The sequence below is a fragment of the Sinocyclocheilus grahami genome, unplaced genomic scaffold (genome assembly GCF_001515645.1).
Source record: "Sinocyclocheilus grahami isolate Dianchi unplaced genomic scaffold, SAMN03320097.WGS_v1.1 scaffold153.1, whole genome shotgun sequence".
Classification (NCBI taxonomy): Eukaryota; Metazoa; Chordata; class Actinopteri; order Cypriniformes; family Cyprinidae; genus Sinocyclocheilus; species Sinocyclocheilus grahami.
In genome coordinates, this window is record NW_015505332.1 from 2484253 (window position 1) to 2506605 (window position 22353).

Below are 22353 nucleotides of genomic sequence, written 5' to 3' on the forward strand. Positions count from 1 at the left end.
ATATATATATATATATATATATAGTATGCATGAAAATGCGTATTTTTCAATTAAAGACAGCTTATAGATTTAATATGGGTTGCTTTTTTATTGGTCATGTTGTGTTTCAAGAATAAGGTCCAAGGTTAAGATATATGCTATTAGTTACTTAAATATAAAACATTTCAACAAACAACATTACAGTAGTGAAAGACGACTTCCCTTACTGATCACGTCTCTTGCGCGGCGGGATGTTGGACTCATGAAAAATAATCATGTTGTTTGTATTCACCAAAACTGATTTACTGAAGTCAAAACACGGACGGAATTGGCGTTAGTGCGAGCGCCGCTTGCTGTGAGGCGGGAGCGACCAGCCGGCAGAGGATTCCGCAGCCTTCCTTGAACAGTTATGTTCACGATCTGTGATTGGATGATGACAGGTATCGGATTCGATGATCATTCTCAAGTGATCAGCACTGCTGCTGTTGTATCAGTCCGTGGTTAGATCAGCGTATACTGTCAAACAGCGGGACAAGGGAGGTCACGTACAGGACAAATCAATTAGGCCCAAAATACGGGACGTTGGCAAACCTAGTTGCTTGCAATAAGACAAAAAACGGCCGGTTGCCGATCGCGTGAGTTGCCAGTTAACTAGTAACTTTTAGTAGGAAATGCAACATAAACAAATGGTTTAATTTGAACTGGAAGAATGACAGAATGTCTGACCCTTTTGTGAGTAAAGATTTATTTTTAAGACATACATTGCAACAGAATCTCTTTACTAGATGAGTTATATGATGCTATATATTAACAGTAACGCTTGACTGGGCAAACATCAATAATGAATACAGATAATAATCATGATTTGATGTTATTCAGGCTGATCAGCAGCCCACATTTAAAAACTGTGAGATGAGAGTTGTCAAATGAAAATTAAGTAAGAGTTTTATGAGAAATGTGATTAGGCTTAAAATAATCTTGGCAAAAGGCTCGAATGTTGTATTATTCAGTTACTTCCTCTGCTTTATTTCCCAGAAGTTTAAAGTCTTGAGAATTTGACTCCACAATTGATTTAAGTCCAATTATTTTCCAGAAAACATCAGAAATCTCGCTCGTAATCTGATCTGTACTTCCGTCATTGGCATCACGAATGCCCTCCCGGGGACTTTCACATGAAATCACACGGAGAGATGAAGTTTCAGCAGCCTCCATGAGCTTCATGATCTCCACGCAGCGTCTCCTGATGCTCTTAGGCAGCAGATCCCTCATCATCAGTCTCATTACTCTCTCTGTCAAAAGCTTTGTTCCATTTTAAGGTATCGCCAAAGGCAGCTATGCATATATCTTCCACAGAAAAGACAATCGCATAATACATTACAACAGCCTAGATGTAGATGCTACAACTGAATGTTGATTCTAAATATAGTGATGTAATTCATGAAACACTGCACAGATATTGATAAAGACTAAGAAATCTAATGAAAAATTGAGTACTTTACTCAATTTGTATGCGCGGTGTGTTTTTATGCTTATTAGAGTAACACGTCATGTAGAACGTTCCAAATCGGTCACTGATGATGTTCCATCTCAGTTAAGATGCTGTCTTAGAAGGCAGGTTTTGGAACGGAGCCATTCTCTCTCTGTCTCTCTTTCTTTCTCGCTGGGTTAATCACTACAGTTCCTCTTAACAGAAATCTCTGTCTGCCTCAGGCTACTAAGTGAATCATTAAATACTCTTACTTCTCTCCTCCAAAAGAAGGCTAAACATAAATGCTTGTTTATTTCTGAGCTTGTTTTTCTGACGTTTAATTTGAAGGCAACACATGTATAGCAGTAAGTGTGAGTGTCCCATTTTCTGGTGTTTACTTCTGATTGTACGCATACTACCGTTCAAAACTTTAGGGTCAGTAAGGTTTTTGTATATTTATTCTTTTATTTATAATATAATTTTATGTGTTTAAATGTACATATTTGTTCACTGTTTTTATAAAAAAAATACATTTAAGTATTTTCAGGAATATACTTGTATGTTAAAAATTGGCTTTAAGTAAATAAAACCGGTCACTCTATTAGGAAATGCAATATAATCTAAGATATAGATCATTGAATGTTGATAAAATAGTAAAAAATAGTGATGTAAATTATGAAATACTGCACAAATATTGATACAGATAATGAAATGATGAAAATGAATAATGAATAATGAAATTAAATAAAAAATTGACTACCCAATATATGTGCATGTTCTCAGTAAGATTTTTTTGTAAATCTTTTTTTAAAATAATTTTTCATGGTTTCCACAAAAAATATGAAGCAGCACAACTGTTTTCAGCATTGATAATAATAATAAATGTTTCTTGAGCAGCAAATTAGCATATTAGAATGATTTCTGAAGAATTATGTGGCAATGAAGCCTGGAGTAATGATGCTGGAAATTCAGCCTTTCATCAAAGGAATCAATTACATTTTAAAATGTATTCAAATAGAAAGCACTTCTTTTAAATAATAATAATATTTCACAATATGTTACTGTATTCATGATCAAATAAATGCAGCCTTGGTGAGCATAAGAGACTTCTTTCAAAAACATTAATAAACTTACCAACCCTAAACTTCCTGAAAATGAGTGTGAATCAAGTTTTAATATGTTGTTTAGAGCCCGACCGATATATCGTTTTGCCGATATTATCGGCCGATATGAACCTGTTGCCGATATGCCGCCGATATGAATTTTTTTTTACAGAACATATAACACAGATAAAATGCTTGAAATGGTGTTTGTGAATCAAGTTTTAATATGTTGTTTAGAGCCTGACCGATATATCGTTTTGCCGATATTATCGGCCGAGGTCCGGCACCGACCGATCAAGTGATCCCTGGGGGCTACTGACGAGCGGAGAGTGGCGTTCGATAGGGCTCCTCGAGCTAAAGGGATCCCCCGAATTTGGTGGAGATCCGCTGGCGCGTTCGCGAGATAGTGACACCAGTCAACACTTTCACTTCAGTAAGGAGGTCTCTTGTTCAGGCAGCAGCATTCAAGTGTTGTCTTATTCGACGTTAATTTATTTTGTATTTATTTACAGAGGTATATTATGTCACACTTCACACTTCTCTAGTAAGTTTCGTCTGTGTGAAGACAGTAGCGCAAATCCGTGAATGAATGTTCCGAAGTGAAATAAACTTCAACGGAATAAAGTTGAATGGAATTGAATTGAATTAAAGTTGAATAAACTTCAACTTTACTGTTCAGTGCACTCATTTTGGATAATAAAGTTTATTGTTAAATTGTTAAATGCCCTGCCTCCATTACGTATCTCTGTCACGTCATTATAAGTGTTTCATCACCACATTTGTGTGATCATTGCAAAAAATGTGTTTATGTATATATATTCTGTTTATGTATATACTGTATATATATATATGTATATATAGTACCAGTCAAATGTTTGGACACACCAATTGGAAAGTGTCCAAACTTTTGACTGGTACTGTACTATAATAAACACAAAAAATATCGCCCGATATATCGATGTATCGGTATCGGCCCCAAAAAACCCATATCGTTCGAGCTCTAATGTTGTTAGCATGAATGTTTAATGCTTTGTATACAAGCTTAAAAAAACATTTAGAATTACTGTACATTCATTTACTCACACTCGTGTCTAATTATTTACTGTCAAACCCAAAAACTTTCATTACAATGAAAGCATACAGCATGATCACTTACTGATCTGAACTGAACCAACACTGAACATGAGCTAAATAATAGAAATAAAGGTGACTTTACTTGATATAAAACGAGTCCATATCTTATGACTTGTACGCTTTATTCCAAGTGTACAGGAACAGGCTGTTTTTGGCAGAATTGAACTATTCCCTGAAGCTTTCAGAATAAGAAACTGTGCAATTAACTTGTTTTTCTCTCGCTGACTCATCCCTTTAGTGTGCGTCTGTGGTTGTTGCCGTTTCAGGGGTCAGAACTCAGACAGGATGTGGATGTGTTGAAGGAATGAGGTCACTACAGGCACAAAAGAGTAACACGGATCCGCCATGTTTGGTGAAGGCAGGGCCACCTCTGAACTGGCTGTAGGGCCCGAGAGCATTGCGTGTTGGGTCAAAGGGTCAGCGCTTGTTTTACTCTGTGTTAGCCGTGTAACAGGCCTGACATGTCTTAACACTGAAGGGCAGATGAGACGGGAGAGCGCTTTATACTGATGCATTGTGACTGTGCAGGGTATTTTGGGTCGTTGCAGTATCTCTCTCCTCCGGAACGTCACGGCCATGTCAGATCCTGGTCAATCTTTCAGGCGGGCGACCACGAGGCTGTGAAACTCACCCTAGACATCTCTGATTAATTGCTTTGATTTTTAAATCAGAAGCTCCTCTAGATACATATTTTACGGCTTGTGTTCAAATTGTTTTTTAGTAGCACAGGATGCGCTGAGTTTTCAATGTCAGGTAGAGCTGGCGTTGTTCTTTTTAACAGTATTCAGCTAAATTAGGAGTAAGTTATTTGAGGGAATCTCAAAAAACCTGTCTAGAATATGTCTGGGTTATTCTTTCAAAGAAAGAAATAAGTTATGTTATGTATAGGAAACTGACGGCTATTTTTAAGTTCTGAAATGTTTAGCATAGTGACATTAATTTAACATGGGTAAATTTGATCCATTATTTAAAAAAAGACATGTACAAAATTATTAAAAAAAGATATTTTTAAAGATATTTTTATTAGACTTTTCATTTCAAAATTGTATTTGATTTTATTCATTATATATTTTAATAAATTGTTTTAACAAGTAAAATTTGTTTATTTTTATTTTTAGATATTCTTGACAATGTCAAAAAGTCTTGTTCCATTAATGTTCAAGGTGAAAACCATATGTGTAATTTATTATAATTAATTAATTAATATAATTTTTAAATAAATTTTTAAATGTACATTTTATGTACTTTCATAATTTATAAATAAATGTATATTTTTACTATAAATTTACGACATTGTCAAGAAAATTATGTAACAACAAAAAAATCTCAGAGGCCCTCAAATTGCTTAATTTTCTGTATATAAATCTTTTTTTATTTGATTTCAGGATAAACATTTTCTTTGTTATTATGTGAAATTCATTTATTAAATAACATTGAGTCTGCTCATTAAATTGTTCTGATGCATGATACTCATGTCGTCATTAGCACCGTAGTTTCACACAATTGCATGCAGAGTCCAAAATGAACACTCAGCAAGTGCCAAATACCTGTAATAATTGGTTTTGGCAAGGAATAAAACAAATAAAACTGGCCAGTTGGTTGTTTTTAGGAAACAGACTGACCCTCGTCCAAGTGTTTCTCTTATTTTTGTATCAAAACAAGCCGTGTATAGAAATAAACACCCATGGAGCAAAAAAAACAACATTATATTTAATGTTTGTGTATATATATGCATTCTTATGTTTGACTGTATTATAATACAGCATGGTTAGTGAATAATTAAAATAGTAAGGAAACAAATGTTCGTTACAACATTATTTAAGCACATGTATTAATTGAAAACCCTGTGCTTAAAGATTTAGCACATGTCATGTAAGCTGAGGTTAATAATCTCTGTGGGTGTTGTGGAGTGATATTGTGAACATATGTTTGACATCATAGCTGTTTTAATCGTGTGCTTGTGAATGACTGGAACGCTAAACTGACCAATCAGCTTCCAGAACCATCCGTTTTATAATGTATTATTTACCACAGTATTTTGGAAGCAGCGATTTCTACATTTGAGCCAAGTGTTGGCTGCTCTTGAAAGGCTGCTGTGAAGGATATGGTGCTCAGAGACAACATTATGTGTGTGTGTTTATTGGGCCTGCAGTATGTACTTGGAAAAGGCAGATCCTCTTGAGCCAAATGAGTAGGAAGTACACATGGCTTGAGCAAACAGCAGTAATAAAATTCAGCATTAGCTGCTAAAGCATATCACATTATCTGACCCCGCAGCCAACTCTCCACACAAATACTGCAGCTCCAAACATACCTATTTATACCAATTTGTTTTACACGTTTTATGCGCCTCATAATGTTCTCTGCGAGGTACAAGCTTGCTTTTCATTTTTAATCAAGATTTAAACCACTTCAAAGTGGCATGTTTAATCAGTAAGTCTGTTTGTATCATTACCCTGCAGGAATATCCAGCTACATTTGATGATAGTTTGTTTTGCGTGGTTTCTGGATGCTTATTTATGGTCATTAGCTGGTACAAGATATTAGTTTGACTAGCTGGTGGGACCTACTTGTTTAAAGCTGCTAGGATCCTGGGTCAGCAAGGTTATAATGTTACAAAATAAAATTTTGAGCAGCTTGACCACTTTATTTGACCTGTTTTGTCCAGAAAGATCTCAGTAAGGGTTTGTGCGATATTTATCGTCTGCAATAATATCGTAATTGTTGTTTTAATGATGTGCGAGCTGATGTTATCAAGTAGCCTGTGTCACTGACTTTGCAAAACAACAACAAAACACGTTTTAAAAGCCTAAAAGCAATCACTGCATGATGAAGCCTATTACAATGCAGTTAGAATGACCCTATAATTATGAAAGAATTATGGGGTTTTGTTTTTTGTATTTATATGGTAACGTAAGATCACACAAGCAACCATGTCATTTTCCTAAATATTAGCACGTGAGCTTCTAATTGAATCAGTGGTTTTGAATTAATCGTTTGAGTAAATGATTAAATGAATCACTCATTAAGACGGGGACTTGCTGCCACCTACTGGCAGTTTTAGTGTCATATTTATCCTTGACAGGCCTAAACCAGCAAAGGCATTTAATTTAGTAGGGACGCTTGGGACATGTCCCTACCAATAACCAGTGATTGCTAAATTGTCCCTTTAATTTTGATCAAAAAATTTAATATATGTGTAACCACTGTTGTTGTAATTTTGGCTGCATCTGAAATAGATCATACCATTGATATTGCCTGAGAAGTTAAAGAAATACGCTAGGAAACTGCATGCTTTCAAGGGCGCACATTTAATAGCCTACATGAGCGGAGTAAGAACATATAAGGTAGCCGAAGTGTTTAAAACATATGTGCACAGTTCAGTTAGCTAAATGATTACCCTTTTTAACTTTGTTGTTATGCTGTTTTGTGTTCATCTGCTTCTCTCATTTGCTCTTTTTACATTGACTATTTATTACAGTACTGATCAATTAAATATTCACCTAATGAGATGACTAGATGCTTTCAACTGATGAACAACGCGGATCGTGAATCATTTGATTTCGATCGGGACTTCGGAGCGGTTTCACAAATTTTTTATTCAGATCGGGACTTCGGAGCCCGGATCGTGAATCATTTGATTTCGAGCGGGACTTCGGAGCAGGTTTGTGAATCTTTTGATTCAGATCGGGACTTCGGAGCGCGGATTGTGAATCAATTGATTTCGATCGGGACTTCGGAGCGGTTTCACAAATTTTTTATTCAGATCAGGACTTCGGAGCGCGGATCGTGAATCATTTGATTCCAATCGGGACTTCGGAGCGGGTTCGTGAATCTTTTGATTCAGATCGGGACTTCTGAGTGTGGATCGTGAATCATTTGATTTCGATCGGGACTTCGGAGCGGGTTCGTGAATCTTTTGATTCAGATCGGGACTTCAGAGTGCGGATCGTGAATCATTAGATTTCGATCGGGACTTCGGAGCGGTTTCACAAATTTTTTATTCAGATCGGGACTTCGGAGCCCGGATCGTGAATCAATTGATTTCGATCGGGACTTCGGAGCGGGTTCGTGAATCTTTTGATTCAGATCGGGACTTCAGAGTGCGGATCGTGAATCATTAGATTTCGATCGGGACTTCGGAGCGGTTTCACAAAATTTTTATTCAGATCGGGACTTCGGAGCCTGGATCGTGAATCATTTGATTTCGATCGGGACTTCGGAGCGGGTTCGTGAATCTTTTGATTCAGATCGGGACTTCGGAGCGCGGATCGTGAATCATTTGATTTCGATCGGGACTTCGGAGCAGTTTCAGAAATTTTTTTATTCAGATCAGGACTTCGGAGCCTGGATCATGAATCATTTGATTTCGATCGGGACTTCGGAGCGGGTTCGTGAATCTTTTGATTCAGATCGGGACTTCAGAGTGCGGATCGTGAATCATTAGATTTCGATCGGGACTTCGGAGCGGTTTCACAAAATTTTTATTCAGATCGGGACTTCGGAGCCTGGATCGTGAATCATTTGATTTCGATCGGGACTTCGGAGCAGGTTCGTGAATCTTTTGATTCAGATCGGGACTTCGGAAGCGCGGATCGTGAATCATTTGATTTCGATCGGGACTTCAGAGCGGTTTCACAAATTTTTTATTCAGATCGGGACTTCGGAGCCTGGATCGTGAATCATTTGATTTCGATCGGGACTTCGGAGCAGGTTCGTGAATCTTTTGATTCAGATCGGGACTTCGTAGTACGGATCGAGAATCATTTGATTTCGATCGGGACTTCAGAGCGGTTTCACAAATTTTTTATTCAGATCGGGACTCCGGAGCCTGGATCGTGAATCATTTGATTTCGATCGGGACTTCGGAGCAGGTTCGTGAATCTTTTGATTCAGATCGGGACTTCGGAGTGCAGATTGTGAATCATTTGATTTCGATCGGGACTTCGGAGCGGTTTCACAAAAGTTTTATTCAGATCGGAACTTCGGAGCGTGGATCGTGAATCTTTTGATTCAGATTGGGACTTAGGAGCGCATAACGCAAATCTTTTTTTCTGGTTTAGAGCCAGATTTCTGTTCACATGTCCTCAAATCCAGCAACTATCCTACTAAATTGTCCCTATCAATAATTTTGATCAAACAGTCTGCCACCATGTCCCCACCAATGCCAAAATCAAACCTACACCCTTGCACTTAGGAAAATATCATTTAATTATTGTCATCAAAAATAAAGATAAAATCCCAATAAAAATCAAGATATAATTATTTTCGGTCAATATCGCACACCCCTAGGCTTAACTGCAGACAGGAGAGACCATCTGACTGACATGTAATATGACCAGCCACAGTTTGTTTAGTGTTTATGTTCCCTTTTTCACATATATACTGTTTTTAGGGTATATCGAGGAGGCCTGCATCGTACCCTGCCCGTCTGATTGTAAACTCAGCGAATGGTCCAACTGGTCGCGCTGCAGTAAATCTTGTGGCAGCGGGGTCAAAGTTCGCTCAAAATGGCTCAGAGAAAAGCCTTACAATGGAGGAAGACCCTGCCCAAAACTGGACCACCTTAACCAGGTAAACACCACACTTCCATATGCATGTAGAAATACATTTTAAAGATGTTAAATTACATTTTTTTTATTTAGATATGTGACCCTGGACCAGGGTCTTAAGTCGCTGGGGTATATTTGTAAGCAATAGCCAAAAATACATTGTATGGGTCAAAATGATTGATTTTTCTTTTATGTCAAAAATCATTAGGACATTAAGTAAAGATCATGTTCCATGAAGATATTTTGTAAATTCCCCACTGTATATATATCAAAACTTAATTTTTGATTAGTAATATGCATTGCTAAGAACTTCATTTGGACAACTTAAAAGGCGATTTTCTCAATATTTCGATTTTTTTTGCACCCTCAGATTCCAAATTTTCAAATATTTGTTTCTCGGCCAAATATTGTCCTATCCTATCCTAGCTTATTTATTCAGCTTTCAGATGATGTATAAATAAATTACTTATTGTGGTCCAGGGTCACATATAGTCCATGGAGGTTCAGGGGTTTCAAATAATAAATTTGTTTAATAAGATCATTAAAACAAAGTTTTAAAGGTATTAGATGTTAATGTACATTGTTTTATATCTTATACATTGAGTACCTGCTTTTTCTGTTCCAACACCTAGTGATCTGCCTACATAGACCGCATACTAACTGAAATGAAACCTACAATACAGATTCACATTACAATTACTGTTTTAGGGTGTAATCACACCTGTCTTGCTTGGTTCGATTGAATCAAACTCAAGTTTGTTTCCCCTTTTGGTGAGGTGTGAATAAACAACCGTACCATGACCCAGCTGAAGAGGTGGTCTCGGTCCGCTTCCAAGCAAACTCTGGTAGTGTTGAATGGATGACCTTAAGCACACATGTTGTTTTGTTTACAATTTCTGGTTCACTTGCAAAAAGGGCAGCGTGAAAGTGAACCGCACCAAACAAACAAACAAAAAAAATCAACATTGTTTTTGGTCCAGACCAAAGCAAGTGAACTAGTGGGCTTTCCTGGTGTGAATACACCCTTATACAATACAGATTTTAGTGTAGTATATTTGCTAAAAAAGCATATTCTAATGAGCATAAATATACCAGTGTTATTATAGTTAACTAAAACTAAAACCATTAAAAAAATGTTACTTGAAATATAGTAAAAGTAACAAAGTACTGAAATAACTAGAAATTAAATCAACTAAAACTAATAAATAACAAATAACAAAAACTAATAAAAATGGCAAAAACAAAATGACTATAACTAAAAGTAATTAAAGACAAAACATTTAAAAATACAATTTAATTGAAAATATGAACAAAATCTTTAATAGTAGAGTATATCATTGACACTCAAATAACTCTGTTGTTGATGTAATAATGAACATAGCAGTCGTCATTTACTCCCGACATCTGAGCCGCTGAAGACGCAGTGGAGTATGTTTGTTTTTGGAGGAAATGCGCCCCATTTATCTTTCCTCTTCCCCCGTTTTGGATGGGTGTAGTTTGAATAGAGTGTATTGTAATGCACTGTTGGGATTGCCAAAGGATACATGAAGTGCTACCTTAAAATTTGTCCAGAAGAAGGTATCAGCAGGCAAGCATACTGATTTGACATTGCTTAAGGCATAGGAGCACACCTGTGATATCTTAAAATATTGTCTACATAGGCAGTTCACTAGGCTTTGGAACAAAGTCAAGTTCAAAGTTTCCCTCAATTTTTGGAACCGTTGGCTCTGATTATTCAGTGAAAATCACATGCTTAAGATCCAAAAATAGGTTCACAAGTGAATCTTAAATTATTCAGAAATACTTGTCTTTTCAGCTCTCTCTTTTTTTTTTTTACTGAGATTTACTAGAAATAAACGACACCACATTAAAGTGTTTCTGAGATCTTTGGTTTAATTTCAGTGCTTTCCTTTTTATTAATTAAGAGATTATTATTAGGGTGTCATGTCGTTTTACATTTAACAAATTTGAACATGTCTAGAGAAAGTAATTACACAGCCTTCTGTACTGTCAATGACAAATCAAAATGTTACCTATTTATTTTCATTATAGATATCTCTGGTCTTGTAAACTGTATTTCATGTTGAGTTTAAGCAATGCCATTTCTTAAAAAGAAACAACAAGAAGTGCATTTTTAACTGAACATGATGTTTTACAGTGCTTTGGTCTCTAGACGCAGATGTTCTAATGACATTTTTCTCTAACTCTCCAATAACGCTGCTTGGCCACAGGCACAGGTATGTCTTTCTTTTTTTACATTTCTCATTCCAAAGTTGATTTAAATTTTAAAAGTAGCCTCCCTTCCAAAAATGGTGTGTCCCACATTAAAGCTACGGCACACTGGCAACTGGTGCACTTGAATCAATAATTTTTTTATTATTTATTTTTTTATTTTTGAAAATCTGTTGAATGAATATCCCGATTGATTGATTTAACTTTAATTGATTTGCTTTGTGTGTGATTGTATATGTGTGGTGGGTGGTCTGGTGTTGCAGATGTATGAGGTGGTCCCGTGCGTCAGTGACTGCAGTCAGTATATCTGGGTAGCTGAACCCTGGAGCGTGTGGAAGGTCAGTAACGTGGATCTAAAGGAGAACTGTGGCGAGGGCATTCAGACTAGAAGAGTCAGGTGAGTGTCTTTCCTTATATTTACTGTACTGTTACTGACATTATACTGTGCTCATCTTTGATGGTCCTGCAGGTGTATGTTGAACACAGTGGACGGTCCCTCTGATGCGGTGGAGGACTATCTGTGTGATCCAGAGGAGATACCGCAGGGCACGAGGGAGAGCCGCCTGCCCTGTCCCGAGGACTGTGTGCTGTCCGACTGGAGCCCCTGGACCCTATGTGACCTGGTCAGGATTATCGCTAATCCTTTTAAACCCTGTTCACACTAGGGTCGCATCTCCGCATTAATTTAATTTTTTTAATATTTCATTTCTTTGAAAAGACCCTAGTAATGTCACATTTCAGAGGAGATCTCAGCAGTGTCTCAGTGCATCAGATTTGCCAAGAGAGCAAAGTCTGCAATCAAAAGATCTCAATATAAACTCAAACATTTCTCAGAACAAACAACTTGGCTACTATCCACTATATATATATATATATATATATATATATACAGTGGGGACGGAAAGTATACAGACCCCCTTACATTTTTCACTCTTTGTTAAATTGCAGCCATTTGCTAAAATCATTCTGTCAATATGGGGTGCTGTGTGTACATTAATGAGGAAAAAAAATTAACTTAAATGATTTTAGCAAATGGCTGCAATTTAACAAAGAGTGAAAAATGTAAGGGGGTCTGAATACTTTCCGTACCCACTGTATATATATATACACACATTTTTTTTTTTTAGCATTACGTGCAATATTTTGAATTGGCGTTTATTTTTATATTTTCAAAACTCACATTTTTGTTTAGGTTTTAGTATTTGTGTTATGTGCTTTTGTTAGTTTTTTAGTTTTATATTTGTTTATATTTATTTTTATTTCAGTTTTAGTTTTAACAATTATAGTACTTCAACTTACAACAGTTTATTTCTGTTAGATGTGAAGGCAACATTTCTAATTTTCGTTTGTTTTTTCACTTTAAGTTTTCCATCTGATATTTTTTTCCACTTCAGCTTCACAAACCTAAAATTATTTTTAGTCATTTAGTTATTTGCTTTTGTCCTTTTAATTATTTTTTTATCATTCTATTTAGATTTAATTTATTTATTTCAGTTTTAGTAGTTTTGGGGGGAAGAGATATTTTAAGTTAGTTAATGTAACATTTATCTTTTTTTTCAGATTTATTTCAATCCAAAAAAGATTTTTAATAATGTTAATCATTTTATATGTTTTTGTCATTTTCATGAGTATTTTTTATATCTTTAATAAATGTATTTTATTTTATTTATTTATTATATTAATTTCTTTCTTTAGTTATAATTTTAGCTTTAATCATTTTAATACATAAAGATATTTATTTATTTCTAGTTGCCAAGGCAACATTCTTTAAGTTTAAGTTAATATTTTTAATCTAATATTTATATTTTATTCCAGCTTTATTTAAATCCCCAAAACAATAGCAACACTGATTATCAATAACAACACTGATTTTTATTATTATTATTATTATTATTTTATCCTAAGCATCTGAGACATCTAAGAAATCCCTTAAAACCCTTGAGCAGTCTGAGCAATAACATTTTTGGCTTATGCTAACAGGGACATAATTTTATCCTGGGCTTATATGATTTCAGTTAGAGCCAACTTACATTGAGGCATAAATAGTGGCATAAAAATGAGAGCAGGTCACTTGTTAGACAGTAAATGAGCAGCTTGAGGAGAAATATGAGAGAATTATGAGCTCACTAACGTGAATGAACAGCAGTCTGTTTTATTGGCCTCTTAAAGCCGTGTTCTGGAAGAGGAGATCGGGAGAGGACGGCGTTTGCGCTGCGTCTGCCTAAAGAGGGAGAGGACTGTCCGGTTAGCATGCAAACGGAGCCCTGCCTCCTGAACCGCAACTGCTTTCACTACAGTTACAACATCACTGGTGAGTAGACCAAAACTGCACTGTGTTTCCCCAAACAGATTTCCTAACTATGGTTGCTTGATTTGAGGAAAAAATCGAATTGAATGCAAATACATAAAATTAAAATAAAAAATTAGTAAATACGTAAAAAAAAAAAATTATATATATATATATATATAAATTAAAAAAATCCAGGTTTCCTGTGTTTGTTTGTAGGCTGCACAATTTGGCCTACAATTTGTCGAACACTTTATAACAATATGGCTATAAAATAATAATTTAAAATGTGGTTATTATTATTTTTAGTTTAAAAAATCAGCACACATGGCCAATAATAATAATAATAATAATAATAATTATTATTATTATTATTATTTAAAATGTGGTTGTTATTATTATTTTTAGTTAAAAAACAGCACACATGGCAAATAATAATAATAATCATTTAAAATGTGGTTGTTATTATTATTTTTAGTTTAAAAAAGTAGCACACATGGCCATTAATAATAATAATAATTATTATTATTATTGCTATTGTTGTTATTGTTATTATTATTGCTTTTATTGTGCTCATTTGTAAGTCGCTTTGGATAAAAGCGTCTGCTAAATGACTAAATGTAAATGTAAATTATTTTTGTTGTTATTGGCCAAATTGTGCAGCATTAAAAACAAGGGTGTTTAAAAAATATATATATTATTAATTATTTTTATTATTGGCCATATGCAACTTTACAAACAAGGCATTTTTAAACAAAACAAAATTAATCAAAATTAATCTAATTTTAAATTTGTATTATTATTATTATTATTATTATTATTATTATTATTATTATTACTACTACTACTGCTAACTAAAATATATAAATTTCTAAATAAAAACAAAACAAGAAATATTAGTATTGTAATATTTGACTGTAAAATAAAAAATCAGGTGTTTAAGAAAAATCACAATTATAATAGTTTTATATTTGACATTACATTAAAATGATAAAACAGTCATATTTATGGGTGTCTTAATTTCCCAAATGGTTTGCCAAATTGTATCCTCTCTAAAGTTAATGTGACATTAATGATCCAAATCAATAAATAAAATCAATATTTTTACCTCAAAACATCTTGTTTCTCTCTAAAAATACACCACGGTACTGCAGTAAAATTGGTTGTGAATGCCGTTTCTTGTTGACTTGAACACTTTTGTCCTGCTCTTTGGCTGCCTGTTGTTTTTTAGTTCTTCTAGTCTGGGCATTATCCACACAGCACTTCCTTTTCTCTTACTGTTTTGAGTTACCGTTCACATGAATGAGTCATTCAAGAGCTTGGATCATTACTGGAGCTGCTTACTCCATCTGTTCAGACTTCATTCACGATTCCCCTCCAAGAGCCTCAAAGTGAAGCGCAGCGGTGGCGTCAGTTTATGGAGCTGAGACGGTGTCCTCAAACCGTCCACTCACGAGGACGCAAGCAACCTCTGACCTAGACGTGTAGTTTAATGAGAACTCGCAAGGTGAAATCTGTGTGTGTGTGTGTTCACTTAGACTGGAGCACATGCCAATTAAGTGCCAGCGCTGTGTGTGGAATCGGTCTCAAGACGAGGATGCTGGACTGCGTTAGAAGTGACGGCAAATCTGTTGACCTCAAGTACTGCGAGGAGGTTTGTGCATTTATTCTCAGACACTGCCTCTTGTGAATTTTCTTCTCAGTAGTAGCAGCTAGAGTTGCTTTTCCAGTACCAACAAGAGAATAGTGTTAAAGTTTTAGGAAAGTGTGGGTTTTACACTTTGATTCTGTGTTAATGAAAAGCTTCATGACTCTTATAACCCTCAGTGTGTGCTTTATTTTATGTTGTTACGCAAAAATCTGCGCAATGTTACAATATTACAGTGATGTCATCACTGTTGGTTACATTTTGATTAGTGAACATTCTATCATTGTAAATCACCGAGAGATTTTCTTGAATATATAGTTTACAAAGTTACTGAAATGATCTACATTACGTTTGAATGGAATCTGTTCTCAAGAAGAATGAAAATGTTTGTGAAGTTTTAATATAGAAAAATATACTACATTGTGTATGGTTTTGGTTCAGGAAGATTGTTTTCATGTTTTTGAAAGAAGTCTCTTTTGCTCACAAGATAGTGTTTATTTGATCACAAGTACAGTAAAAAAACAGTAATATTGTGAATTATCACTGCAATTTAAATTAACTTGTTTTCTAATTTTATATATTTTAAAATGTAATTTATTCTTGTCATGCAAAGCTAAGTTTCCAGCATCATTACTCCAGTCTTCAGTGTCACATGATCCTTCAGAAATCATTCTAATATGCTGATTTGCACAATTTGAAAACAGTTGTGCTTAATATTTTAGTGGAAACCGTGGTCATTTTTTTCTGGATTCTTTGATGAATAGAATGTTCAAAAGATCAGCATTTATGTGAAACATAATTTTTTTTTGTAACTTAAACTGTCACTTTTGATCAATTTAGTGCATCCTTGATTAATAAAACTTTCAATTTATATAAAAAAATTTAATCTTACTAACCCCAAACTTTTAAACAGTATATTCCTCAAAAATATGCATTATAGCAAACACCACTAAAACATAAAAAAGAAAGAAAAATGTAATAAAATGTTTAAGTCTCTAAATCTGCTGTTATGATGTTATATCTACTAATATGATGTTGAGATCAAGTGGAAAGAAACAAGGTTATTTTGTGCCATTTTAAACTGTAGGTTAATGTGAAAAGATATGGCAAAAGATCAGTCAAAATCCGACAGCTCTGGTCACTTTAATTGGACCCTGTGGGCAATAAATCTTAAAAGTGTTAATGCATGGCATATTAGCCCTGTAACCTAGTTTTCAACCAGCCCACTTTATATCAGGGTTACAATTAGTCTAGTGTAGAACACAACTACCCCTAGTTCTACATTTTTTTTTTTTAATTCATGAATGCTTATTTCATTCCGCAGCTGCGCTTAGAGAAGAAATGGCAGATGAATTTTGGACCCTGTGGGCAATAAATCTTAAAAGTGTTAATGCATGGCATATTAGCCCTGTAACCTAGTTTTCAACCAGCCCACTTTATATCAGGGTTACAATTAGTCTAGTGTAGAACACAACTACCCCTAGTTCTACATTTTTTTTTTTAATTCATGAATGCTTATTTCATTCCGCAGCTGCGCTTAGAGAAGAAATGGCAGATGAATGCTTCGTGTACGGTGGAGTGTCCAGTCAACTGTCAGCTCTCTGATTGGTCAGCATGGTCAGACTGCTCACAGACCTGTGGCCTTGAAGGTAAAGCCAAAAAAATGAACAAATATATGACTTCTTACTGCTGTATTAAATGTATTTGTAATTGTCAGATACACACATTCAAAAGGTTGGGGACTGTTCAATTTTTTAAGGCTGCTTTTATTTGATCAAAATACATAAAAACCAGTAATATTGTGAAATAATATTGATTTTTACAATAACCGTATTCTATGTTAATAAATGTTAACATTCCTGTGATGCAAAGCTGAATTTTCAGTCTTCAGTGTCACATGATCCTTCAGAAATCATTCTAATATACTGATTTGCCGCTCAATACACTTATATTATTATTATCAATGTTCAAAACAGTTGTGCTGCTTCATATTTTTGTGGAAACCATGATACATTGTTTTGTTTTGTTTTCAGGATTGTTAATGAACAGAAAGTTCAAAATAACAGAATTTATTTGGAATATAAATCTTTTGTAATATTATAAATATCTTTACTCTGACTTTTGATTAATTTAATGCATCCTAGCTGAATAAAATGATTAATTTCTTTAAAAAAACATCTTATCATCTCAGCCCAATAAATTGCACACAAAATTGGAAAACACATCAAAATAGCAAGCTCAAAATCTAATTTTCTGACTTAAGTGCAACTTTAAAGTAAAGAAAAACAAAGCAAAACATTGGTCTTGGTGTCATGGTGCCATGCTCACCTGTTTGACATTAGCTAAGTATGTAGGCTATAAAATTGAGCATGCAGAAAAAGGGCAGCATAGGAGAATGGAGCTTCGGAAACATGTGATGAAATGGTGGACTTTGAGAAGGTACTGTTAGAAGAAAACAGATGGAAGCAACACTAGATAGAAACTGACAGTCTGCCTGCCAAACACTTCCAAGATAAGGCAGAAAAAGCAGAGCGAGACAGAAGGCGGTGCATTGTGTGCAGTTTTATGCTAAACACATGTGGGATGAGCTAGAGTTATCTGAGACTGCCGTGCCTTGAGCTAGACACTGAAAGATGAGTGTGTGTGTGTGTGTGTGTGTGTGTGTGTGTGTGTGTGTGTGTGTGTGTGTGTGTGTGTGTGTGCAAGCAGAGCACCAAATCTGTCAAAAACAGGATCAGGTCATATTTCACTCTGAAAAATCTAAACTTTTGTGACTTTATTTTTCACTCTCGTAATGTTCACTATCATTCAAAAGTTTGGGGTCTGCAAGTTTTTTTTTTTTCTTTTAGAAAGAATTAATAATTTTATTCAGCAAGGATGCAATACATTTATCAAAAGTGACAGTGATGGCATTAATAATGTTACAAAAGATTTATATTTCAAATAAAGGCTGTTCTTTTGAACTTTCAATTCATCATGGAAAAGTATCATGGATTCCACAAAGAATATGAAGCAGCACAACTTGTTTTCAACATTGATAATAATCAGAAATGTTTCTTGAGCAGCAAATCATCATATTTGAATGATTTCTGAAGAATCATGTGACACTGAAGACTGGAGTAATGATGCTGAAAATTCAGCTTTGCATCTCAGCAATAAATTATATTTTAAAATATATTCAAATAGTAAACTGTTATTTTAAATTGTAATAATATTTCAAAATATTGCAATTTTTTACTGTATTTTTGATGAAAGAGCGTTCTTTTAAAAACATCTTTAAAAAATCACATTGACCCCAAACCTTTGCATGGTAGTGTGAAAAATCACTTCTAAATGTATTGCAAAAAAAAAGATATTATAATATAATTGTGAAGTATTTATAACTACATAAAAAGTCATATTACCATATTTTTACTGTGGTGCAGAACAAGATTTTTGAGGTCAGCTATTTCTTTAAATTGTGTTGCTCTCTGTGGAACTGAAGCTCAAACTCATTTCTCTGTCTTATGTCTCAATTCCTCAGGGAAGATGTGGCGCAGACGGACGGTGGTTGAGGCGTCTCAGGGGGACGGCAGGCCGTGTTCGTCTCAGATGGAGCACTGGAAGCCGTGTCCTGTGAGACCCTGTTACAGATGGCAGTACGGCCCGTGGTCCGAGTGCCGTGTTGAGGTCTTTTTCAGTTCTTATAGATCAAACAGCTGAATGTAAATTCACAGATCCGAGGTCATCAAATCTGAACTTAAGCACTTCAAGATGAAACTTCATCACAGAAATGCATTCACGTTCAAAGAGAACGTCTCAGGTTACTTATGTAACCGTGGTTCCCTGAGTAGGGAACGAGACACTGCGTCCTCTAGGGGTCGTTATGGGGAAACCTAGAGGACGCAGTTCGAAGTTCCCATGAAAGGGAACGTCTCAGGTTACTTATGTAACCATGGTTCCCTGAATAGGGAACGAGACACTGCGTCCTCTAGGTTTCCCCATAGCAACCCCTAGAGGACACAGTTCGAAGTTCCCATGAAAGGGAACATTCAAAGTTTGGTGAACTCGGACTTGCTAAGGTTCTAGGTCAAGTCCATATTTCACAATTCATGATTTTTTTTTCTAAAAAAAGACAAATTGTCAATGTCAAACTATCCACACTAAAGTTCACAATAGTACATAGGTTTTGGGTCGGTAAGATTTGTTCCGCTCACCAAGACTGCATTTATTTGATTAAAAAATACAGTAAAATTGTGAAATATTATTACTATTTAAAATAACTATTTTCTATTTGAATATATTTTAAAATGTAATTTATTCCTGTGATGCAAAGCTGAGTTTTCAGCATCATTACTCCAGTCTTCAGTGTCACACGATCCTTCAGATATCATTCTAATATGCTGATTTGCTGCTCAACAAACATTTATTATTATTATCAATGTTAAAAACAGTTGTGCTGTTTATTATTGTAGTGGAAATTATCATTTTTTTCAGGATTCTTTGAAGAATATAAGGTTCAAAAGATGAATATTTATGATAGAAATTAATATAATATTAAAATAATATTATTGTCTTAATGTCCTTTTTAAACAATATAATGCATCATTGCTCAAAAGTTTAATAAAAAAAATAAATAATAACTTTTGAACAATTGTGTACGTCCCTAATCTATAATAAGTTTATCTAATCTTTTGCTTTTTGTTTTTTTGTTATTGTTTTTTTCTATTAATCTCCATTGTGACTCATGAAATTGAAAGGTTTTAGTGTTTATTGAACTGTATTGTACAATAGAACAATGGTTGGTGCTAAACACCTCAATCGCCCATCAGCACATGCTCTGAATGCATTAACGACCCGCGCTGGAACTCCTCACTCTTCCAACACCTTGTTTTCCAATCTCGCTGTCAACCTCGTCTTCTCTTCTATTATTCTCTCTGATCTTCCTCCGTTTCAATCCTGCTTTTGATCTTTGGATTTAGGAAGTGTTTATGACTGCTCGGCGCTCCCATCTGAACCTGTGTTTGTGTGTGTGTGTGTGTGTGTGTGTGTGTGTGTGTTGTAGGAGGTGGTGTGTGGGGTGGGCCTGCGTTTCCGGAACCTGTCGTGCTTTGTATCAGATGGCTCCGGCGATGGGAAGAGCAGCATTGTAGAAGAAGAGCTCTGTGCTGGATTGGAGCAGGCCGTCGATGGAGATAAGAATATTGTTCTGGAGGAGACCTGCACCTTACCCTGCCCTGGTAACAGACTGTTATCGGGACATACAGCAAAAAATACTAATTAAAAAACCCCAGCAACCCAAGAATGACAACACTATAGATTTGTTGGTTTTATTCTGAATATAAAGTCTTTATAATATTGAACGAATACACTACCAGTCAAAAGTTTTTGAACAGTACATTTTTTTTATGTTTTTTAAAGAAGTCTCTTCTGCTCACCAAGCCTGCATTTATTTGCTCCAAAGAAACAGCAAAAACAGTACAATTTTGAAATATTTTTACTATTTAAAATAACTGTTTTCTATTTGAGTATATTCTAAAATTTAATATAGTCCTGTGATTTCAAAGCTGAATTTTTAGCAGCCCAACCCTATAATCTCAATTTACTCAATTTATTTATATATATATACAGTGGGTACGGAAAGTATTCAGACCCCCTTAATCACCCAAAAACGTCATTTTGTCTCAATCCACTTGTTGCAAACCTGTTTTTTGGTTGTTGGCAACCATGTTGGCAACCAAACAGTCGACGGTAGCCATAGACTTTCATAGTATTTTTAAATACTATGGAAGTCAATGGCTACCGTCAACCATGCACTTGGTTCACATTTTGGTTCATTTGAATAGTTTTGGTACTTTTAAACAAGATTGTATGAAAACACCCTTATCGAGTCTCTCTACAGCTGCCTAAAAGTGTACGGCCGCAGAATGTATATTTACTCTATTGATTTCCATCTAGATGGGGAGTGTTATGAGTACCAGTGGATGGGCAATCCTCAGCTGATCTGGTGTCAGCGCTCGGATGGAATAAACGTCACAGGTGCTGTTCTACACCGCTTCACATCTGTTTCTTTACCTCACATGAATAAGCAGCCAATGAGGAATAACATACCAAAACAAACCATCAGAGCCCCTTTGCTAATGGGTCATTGATGAACAGTTTGTGTTTAATCTTTTAATCAATTTCAAGATTTCAGATTAAAATGTTTATGCATGTACAGTATAAAGCAATGAGTACATCTTAGGTTCTGTTGGTATTTTTATACGTTTTTTGCCACTTTTAAATGCCTTTTTGCCTTCTCGAGGTCATGTTTAATGGTCCTGTGGTGTGACAAATGAATTTTTGTAGCTTCTGAATAAATGAGCTCATGAAACTGCATGCATAATAATTTAAAAAACGAATTAGCAGAGTTCTCTTTTAAATACAGTGGTTTTAGATGGTGTATATTATCATGACGCACTACAGAACATCGGAGACTATGATACCAGCATCTGCACACAGTATGCAGTATATACTGTAATATGTATATTGTGCAAAAGATGCCATTTTTCTAGCACATATTGTATGTACGCACATTCCCGATTGACCTATTACTTTCTTCCAAGCCGAGTTGTCAAAAGCTTGAAAATGATCTCTACCCTCTTATTTCTTCCAGGTGGATGCCCTCCAGCTCTACTGCCAGGGACGGACCAGTCATGTGATCCACCTTGTGACAAACCACAGTCATTTTGCTCAGAGGTAAGACAAAAGAGGATTGTGGGATTACTACAGTTCTGAGCCTGAGAGTCTGTAACTGCAGACAGTGCTCCAGCTGCAATTATCATAATGAATGCAACAGAAAATCATGGTCATAAGAGGTACTTTTGTTTTTATTTTTGGATGCAATTGATCTATATTTCTGAAGCATGCTCAATTAGCTTTTTTATGTGTTTGCAAGACCCATTTTTAATCATTTTAAGAAAAGAATAAGT

General features: G+C 35.2%; 1 protein-coding gene across 1 annotated transcript in view; it reads left to right on the top strand.

Moving 5' to 3' along the window:
- LOC107592524 (thrombospondin type-1 domain-containing protein 7A-like) overlaps positions 1 to 22353 on the top strand; it is a 139957-nt gene that overhangs the window by 110975 nt on the left and 6629 nt on the right. Inside the window, exons 15-25 of the mRNA XM_016282055.1 lie at positions 9080 to 9258; positions 11468 to 11473; positions 11732 to 11865; positions 11938 to 12091; positions 13638 to 13779; positions 15294 to 15409; positions 16935 to 17052; positions 18927 to 19072; positions 20448 to 20632; positions 21285 to 21421; positions 22038 to 22120. Coding sequence (XP_016137541.1) covers positions 9080 to 9258; positions 11468 to 11473; positions 11732 to 11865; positions 11938 to 12091; positions 13638 to 13779; positions 15294 to 15409; positions 16935 to 17052; positions 18927 to 19072; positions 20448 to 20632; positions 21285 to 21421; positions 22038 to 22120 — 1400 coding nt within the window. The remainder of the gene's footprint in view (positions 1 to 9079; positions 9259 to 11467; positions 11474 to 11731; positions 11866 to 11937; positions 12092 to 13637; positions 13780 to 15293; positions 15410 to 16934; positions 17053 to 18926; positions 19073 to 20447; positions 20633 to 21284; positions 21422 to 22037; positions 22121 to 22353) is intronic.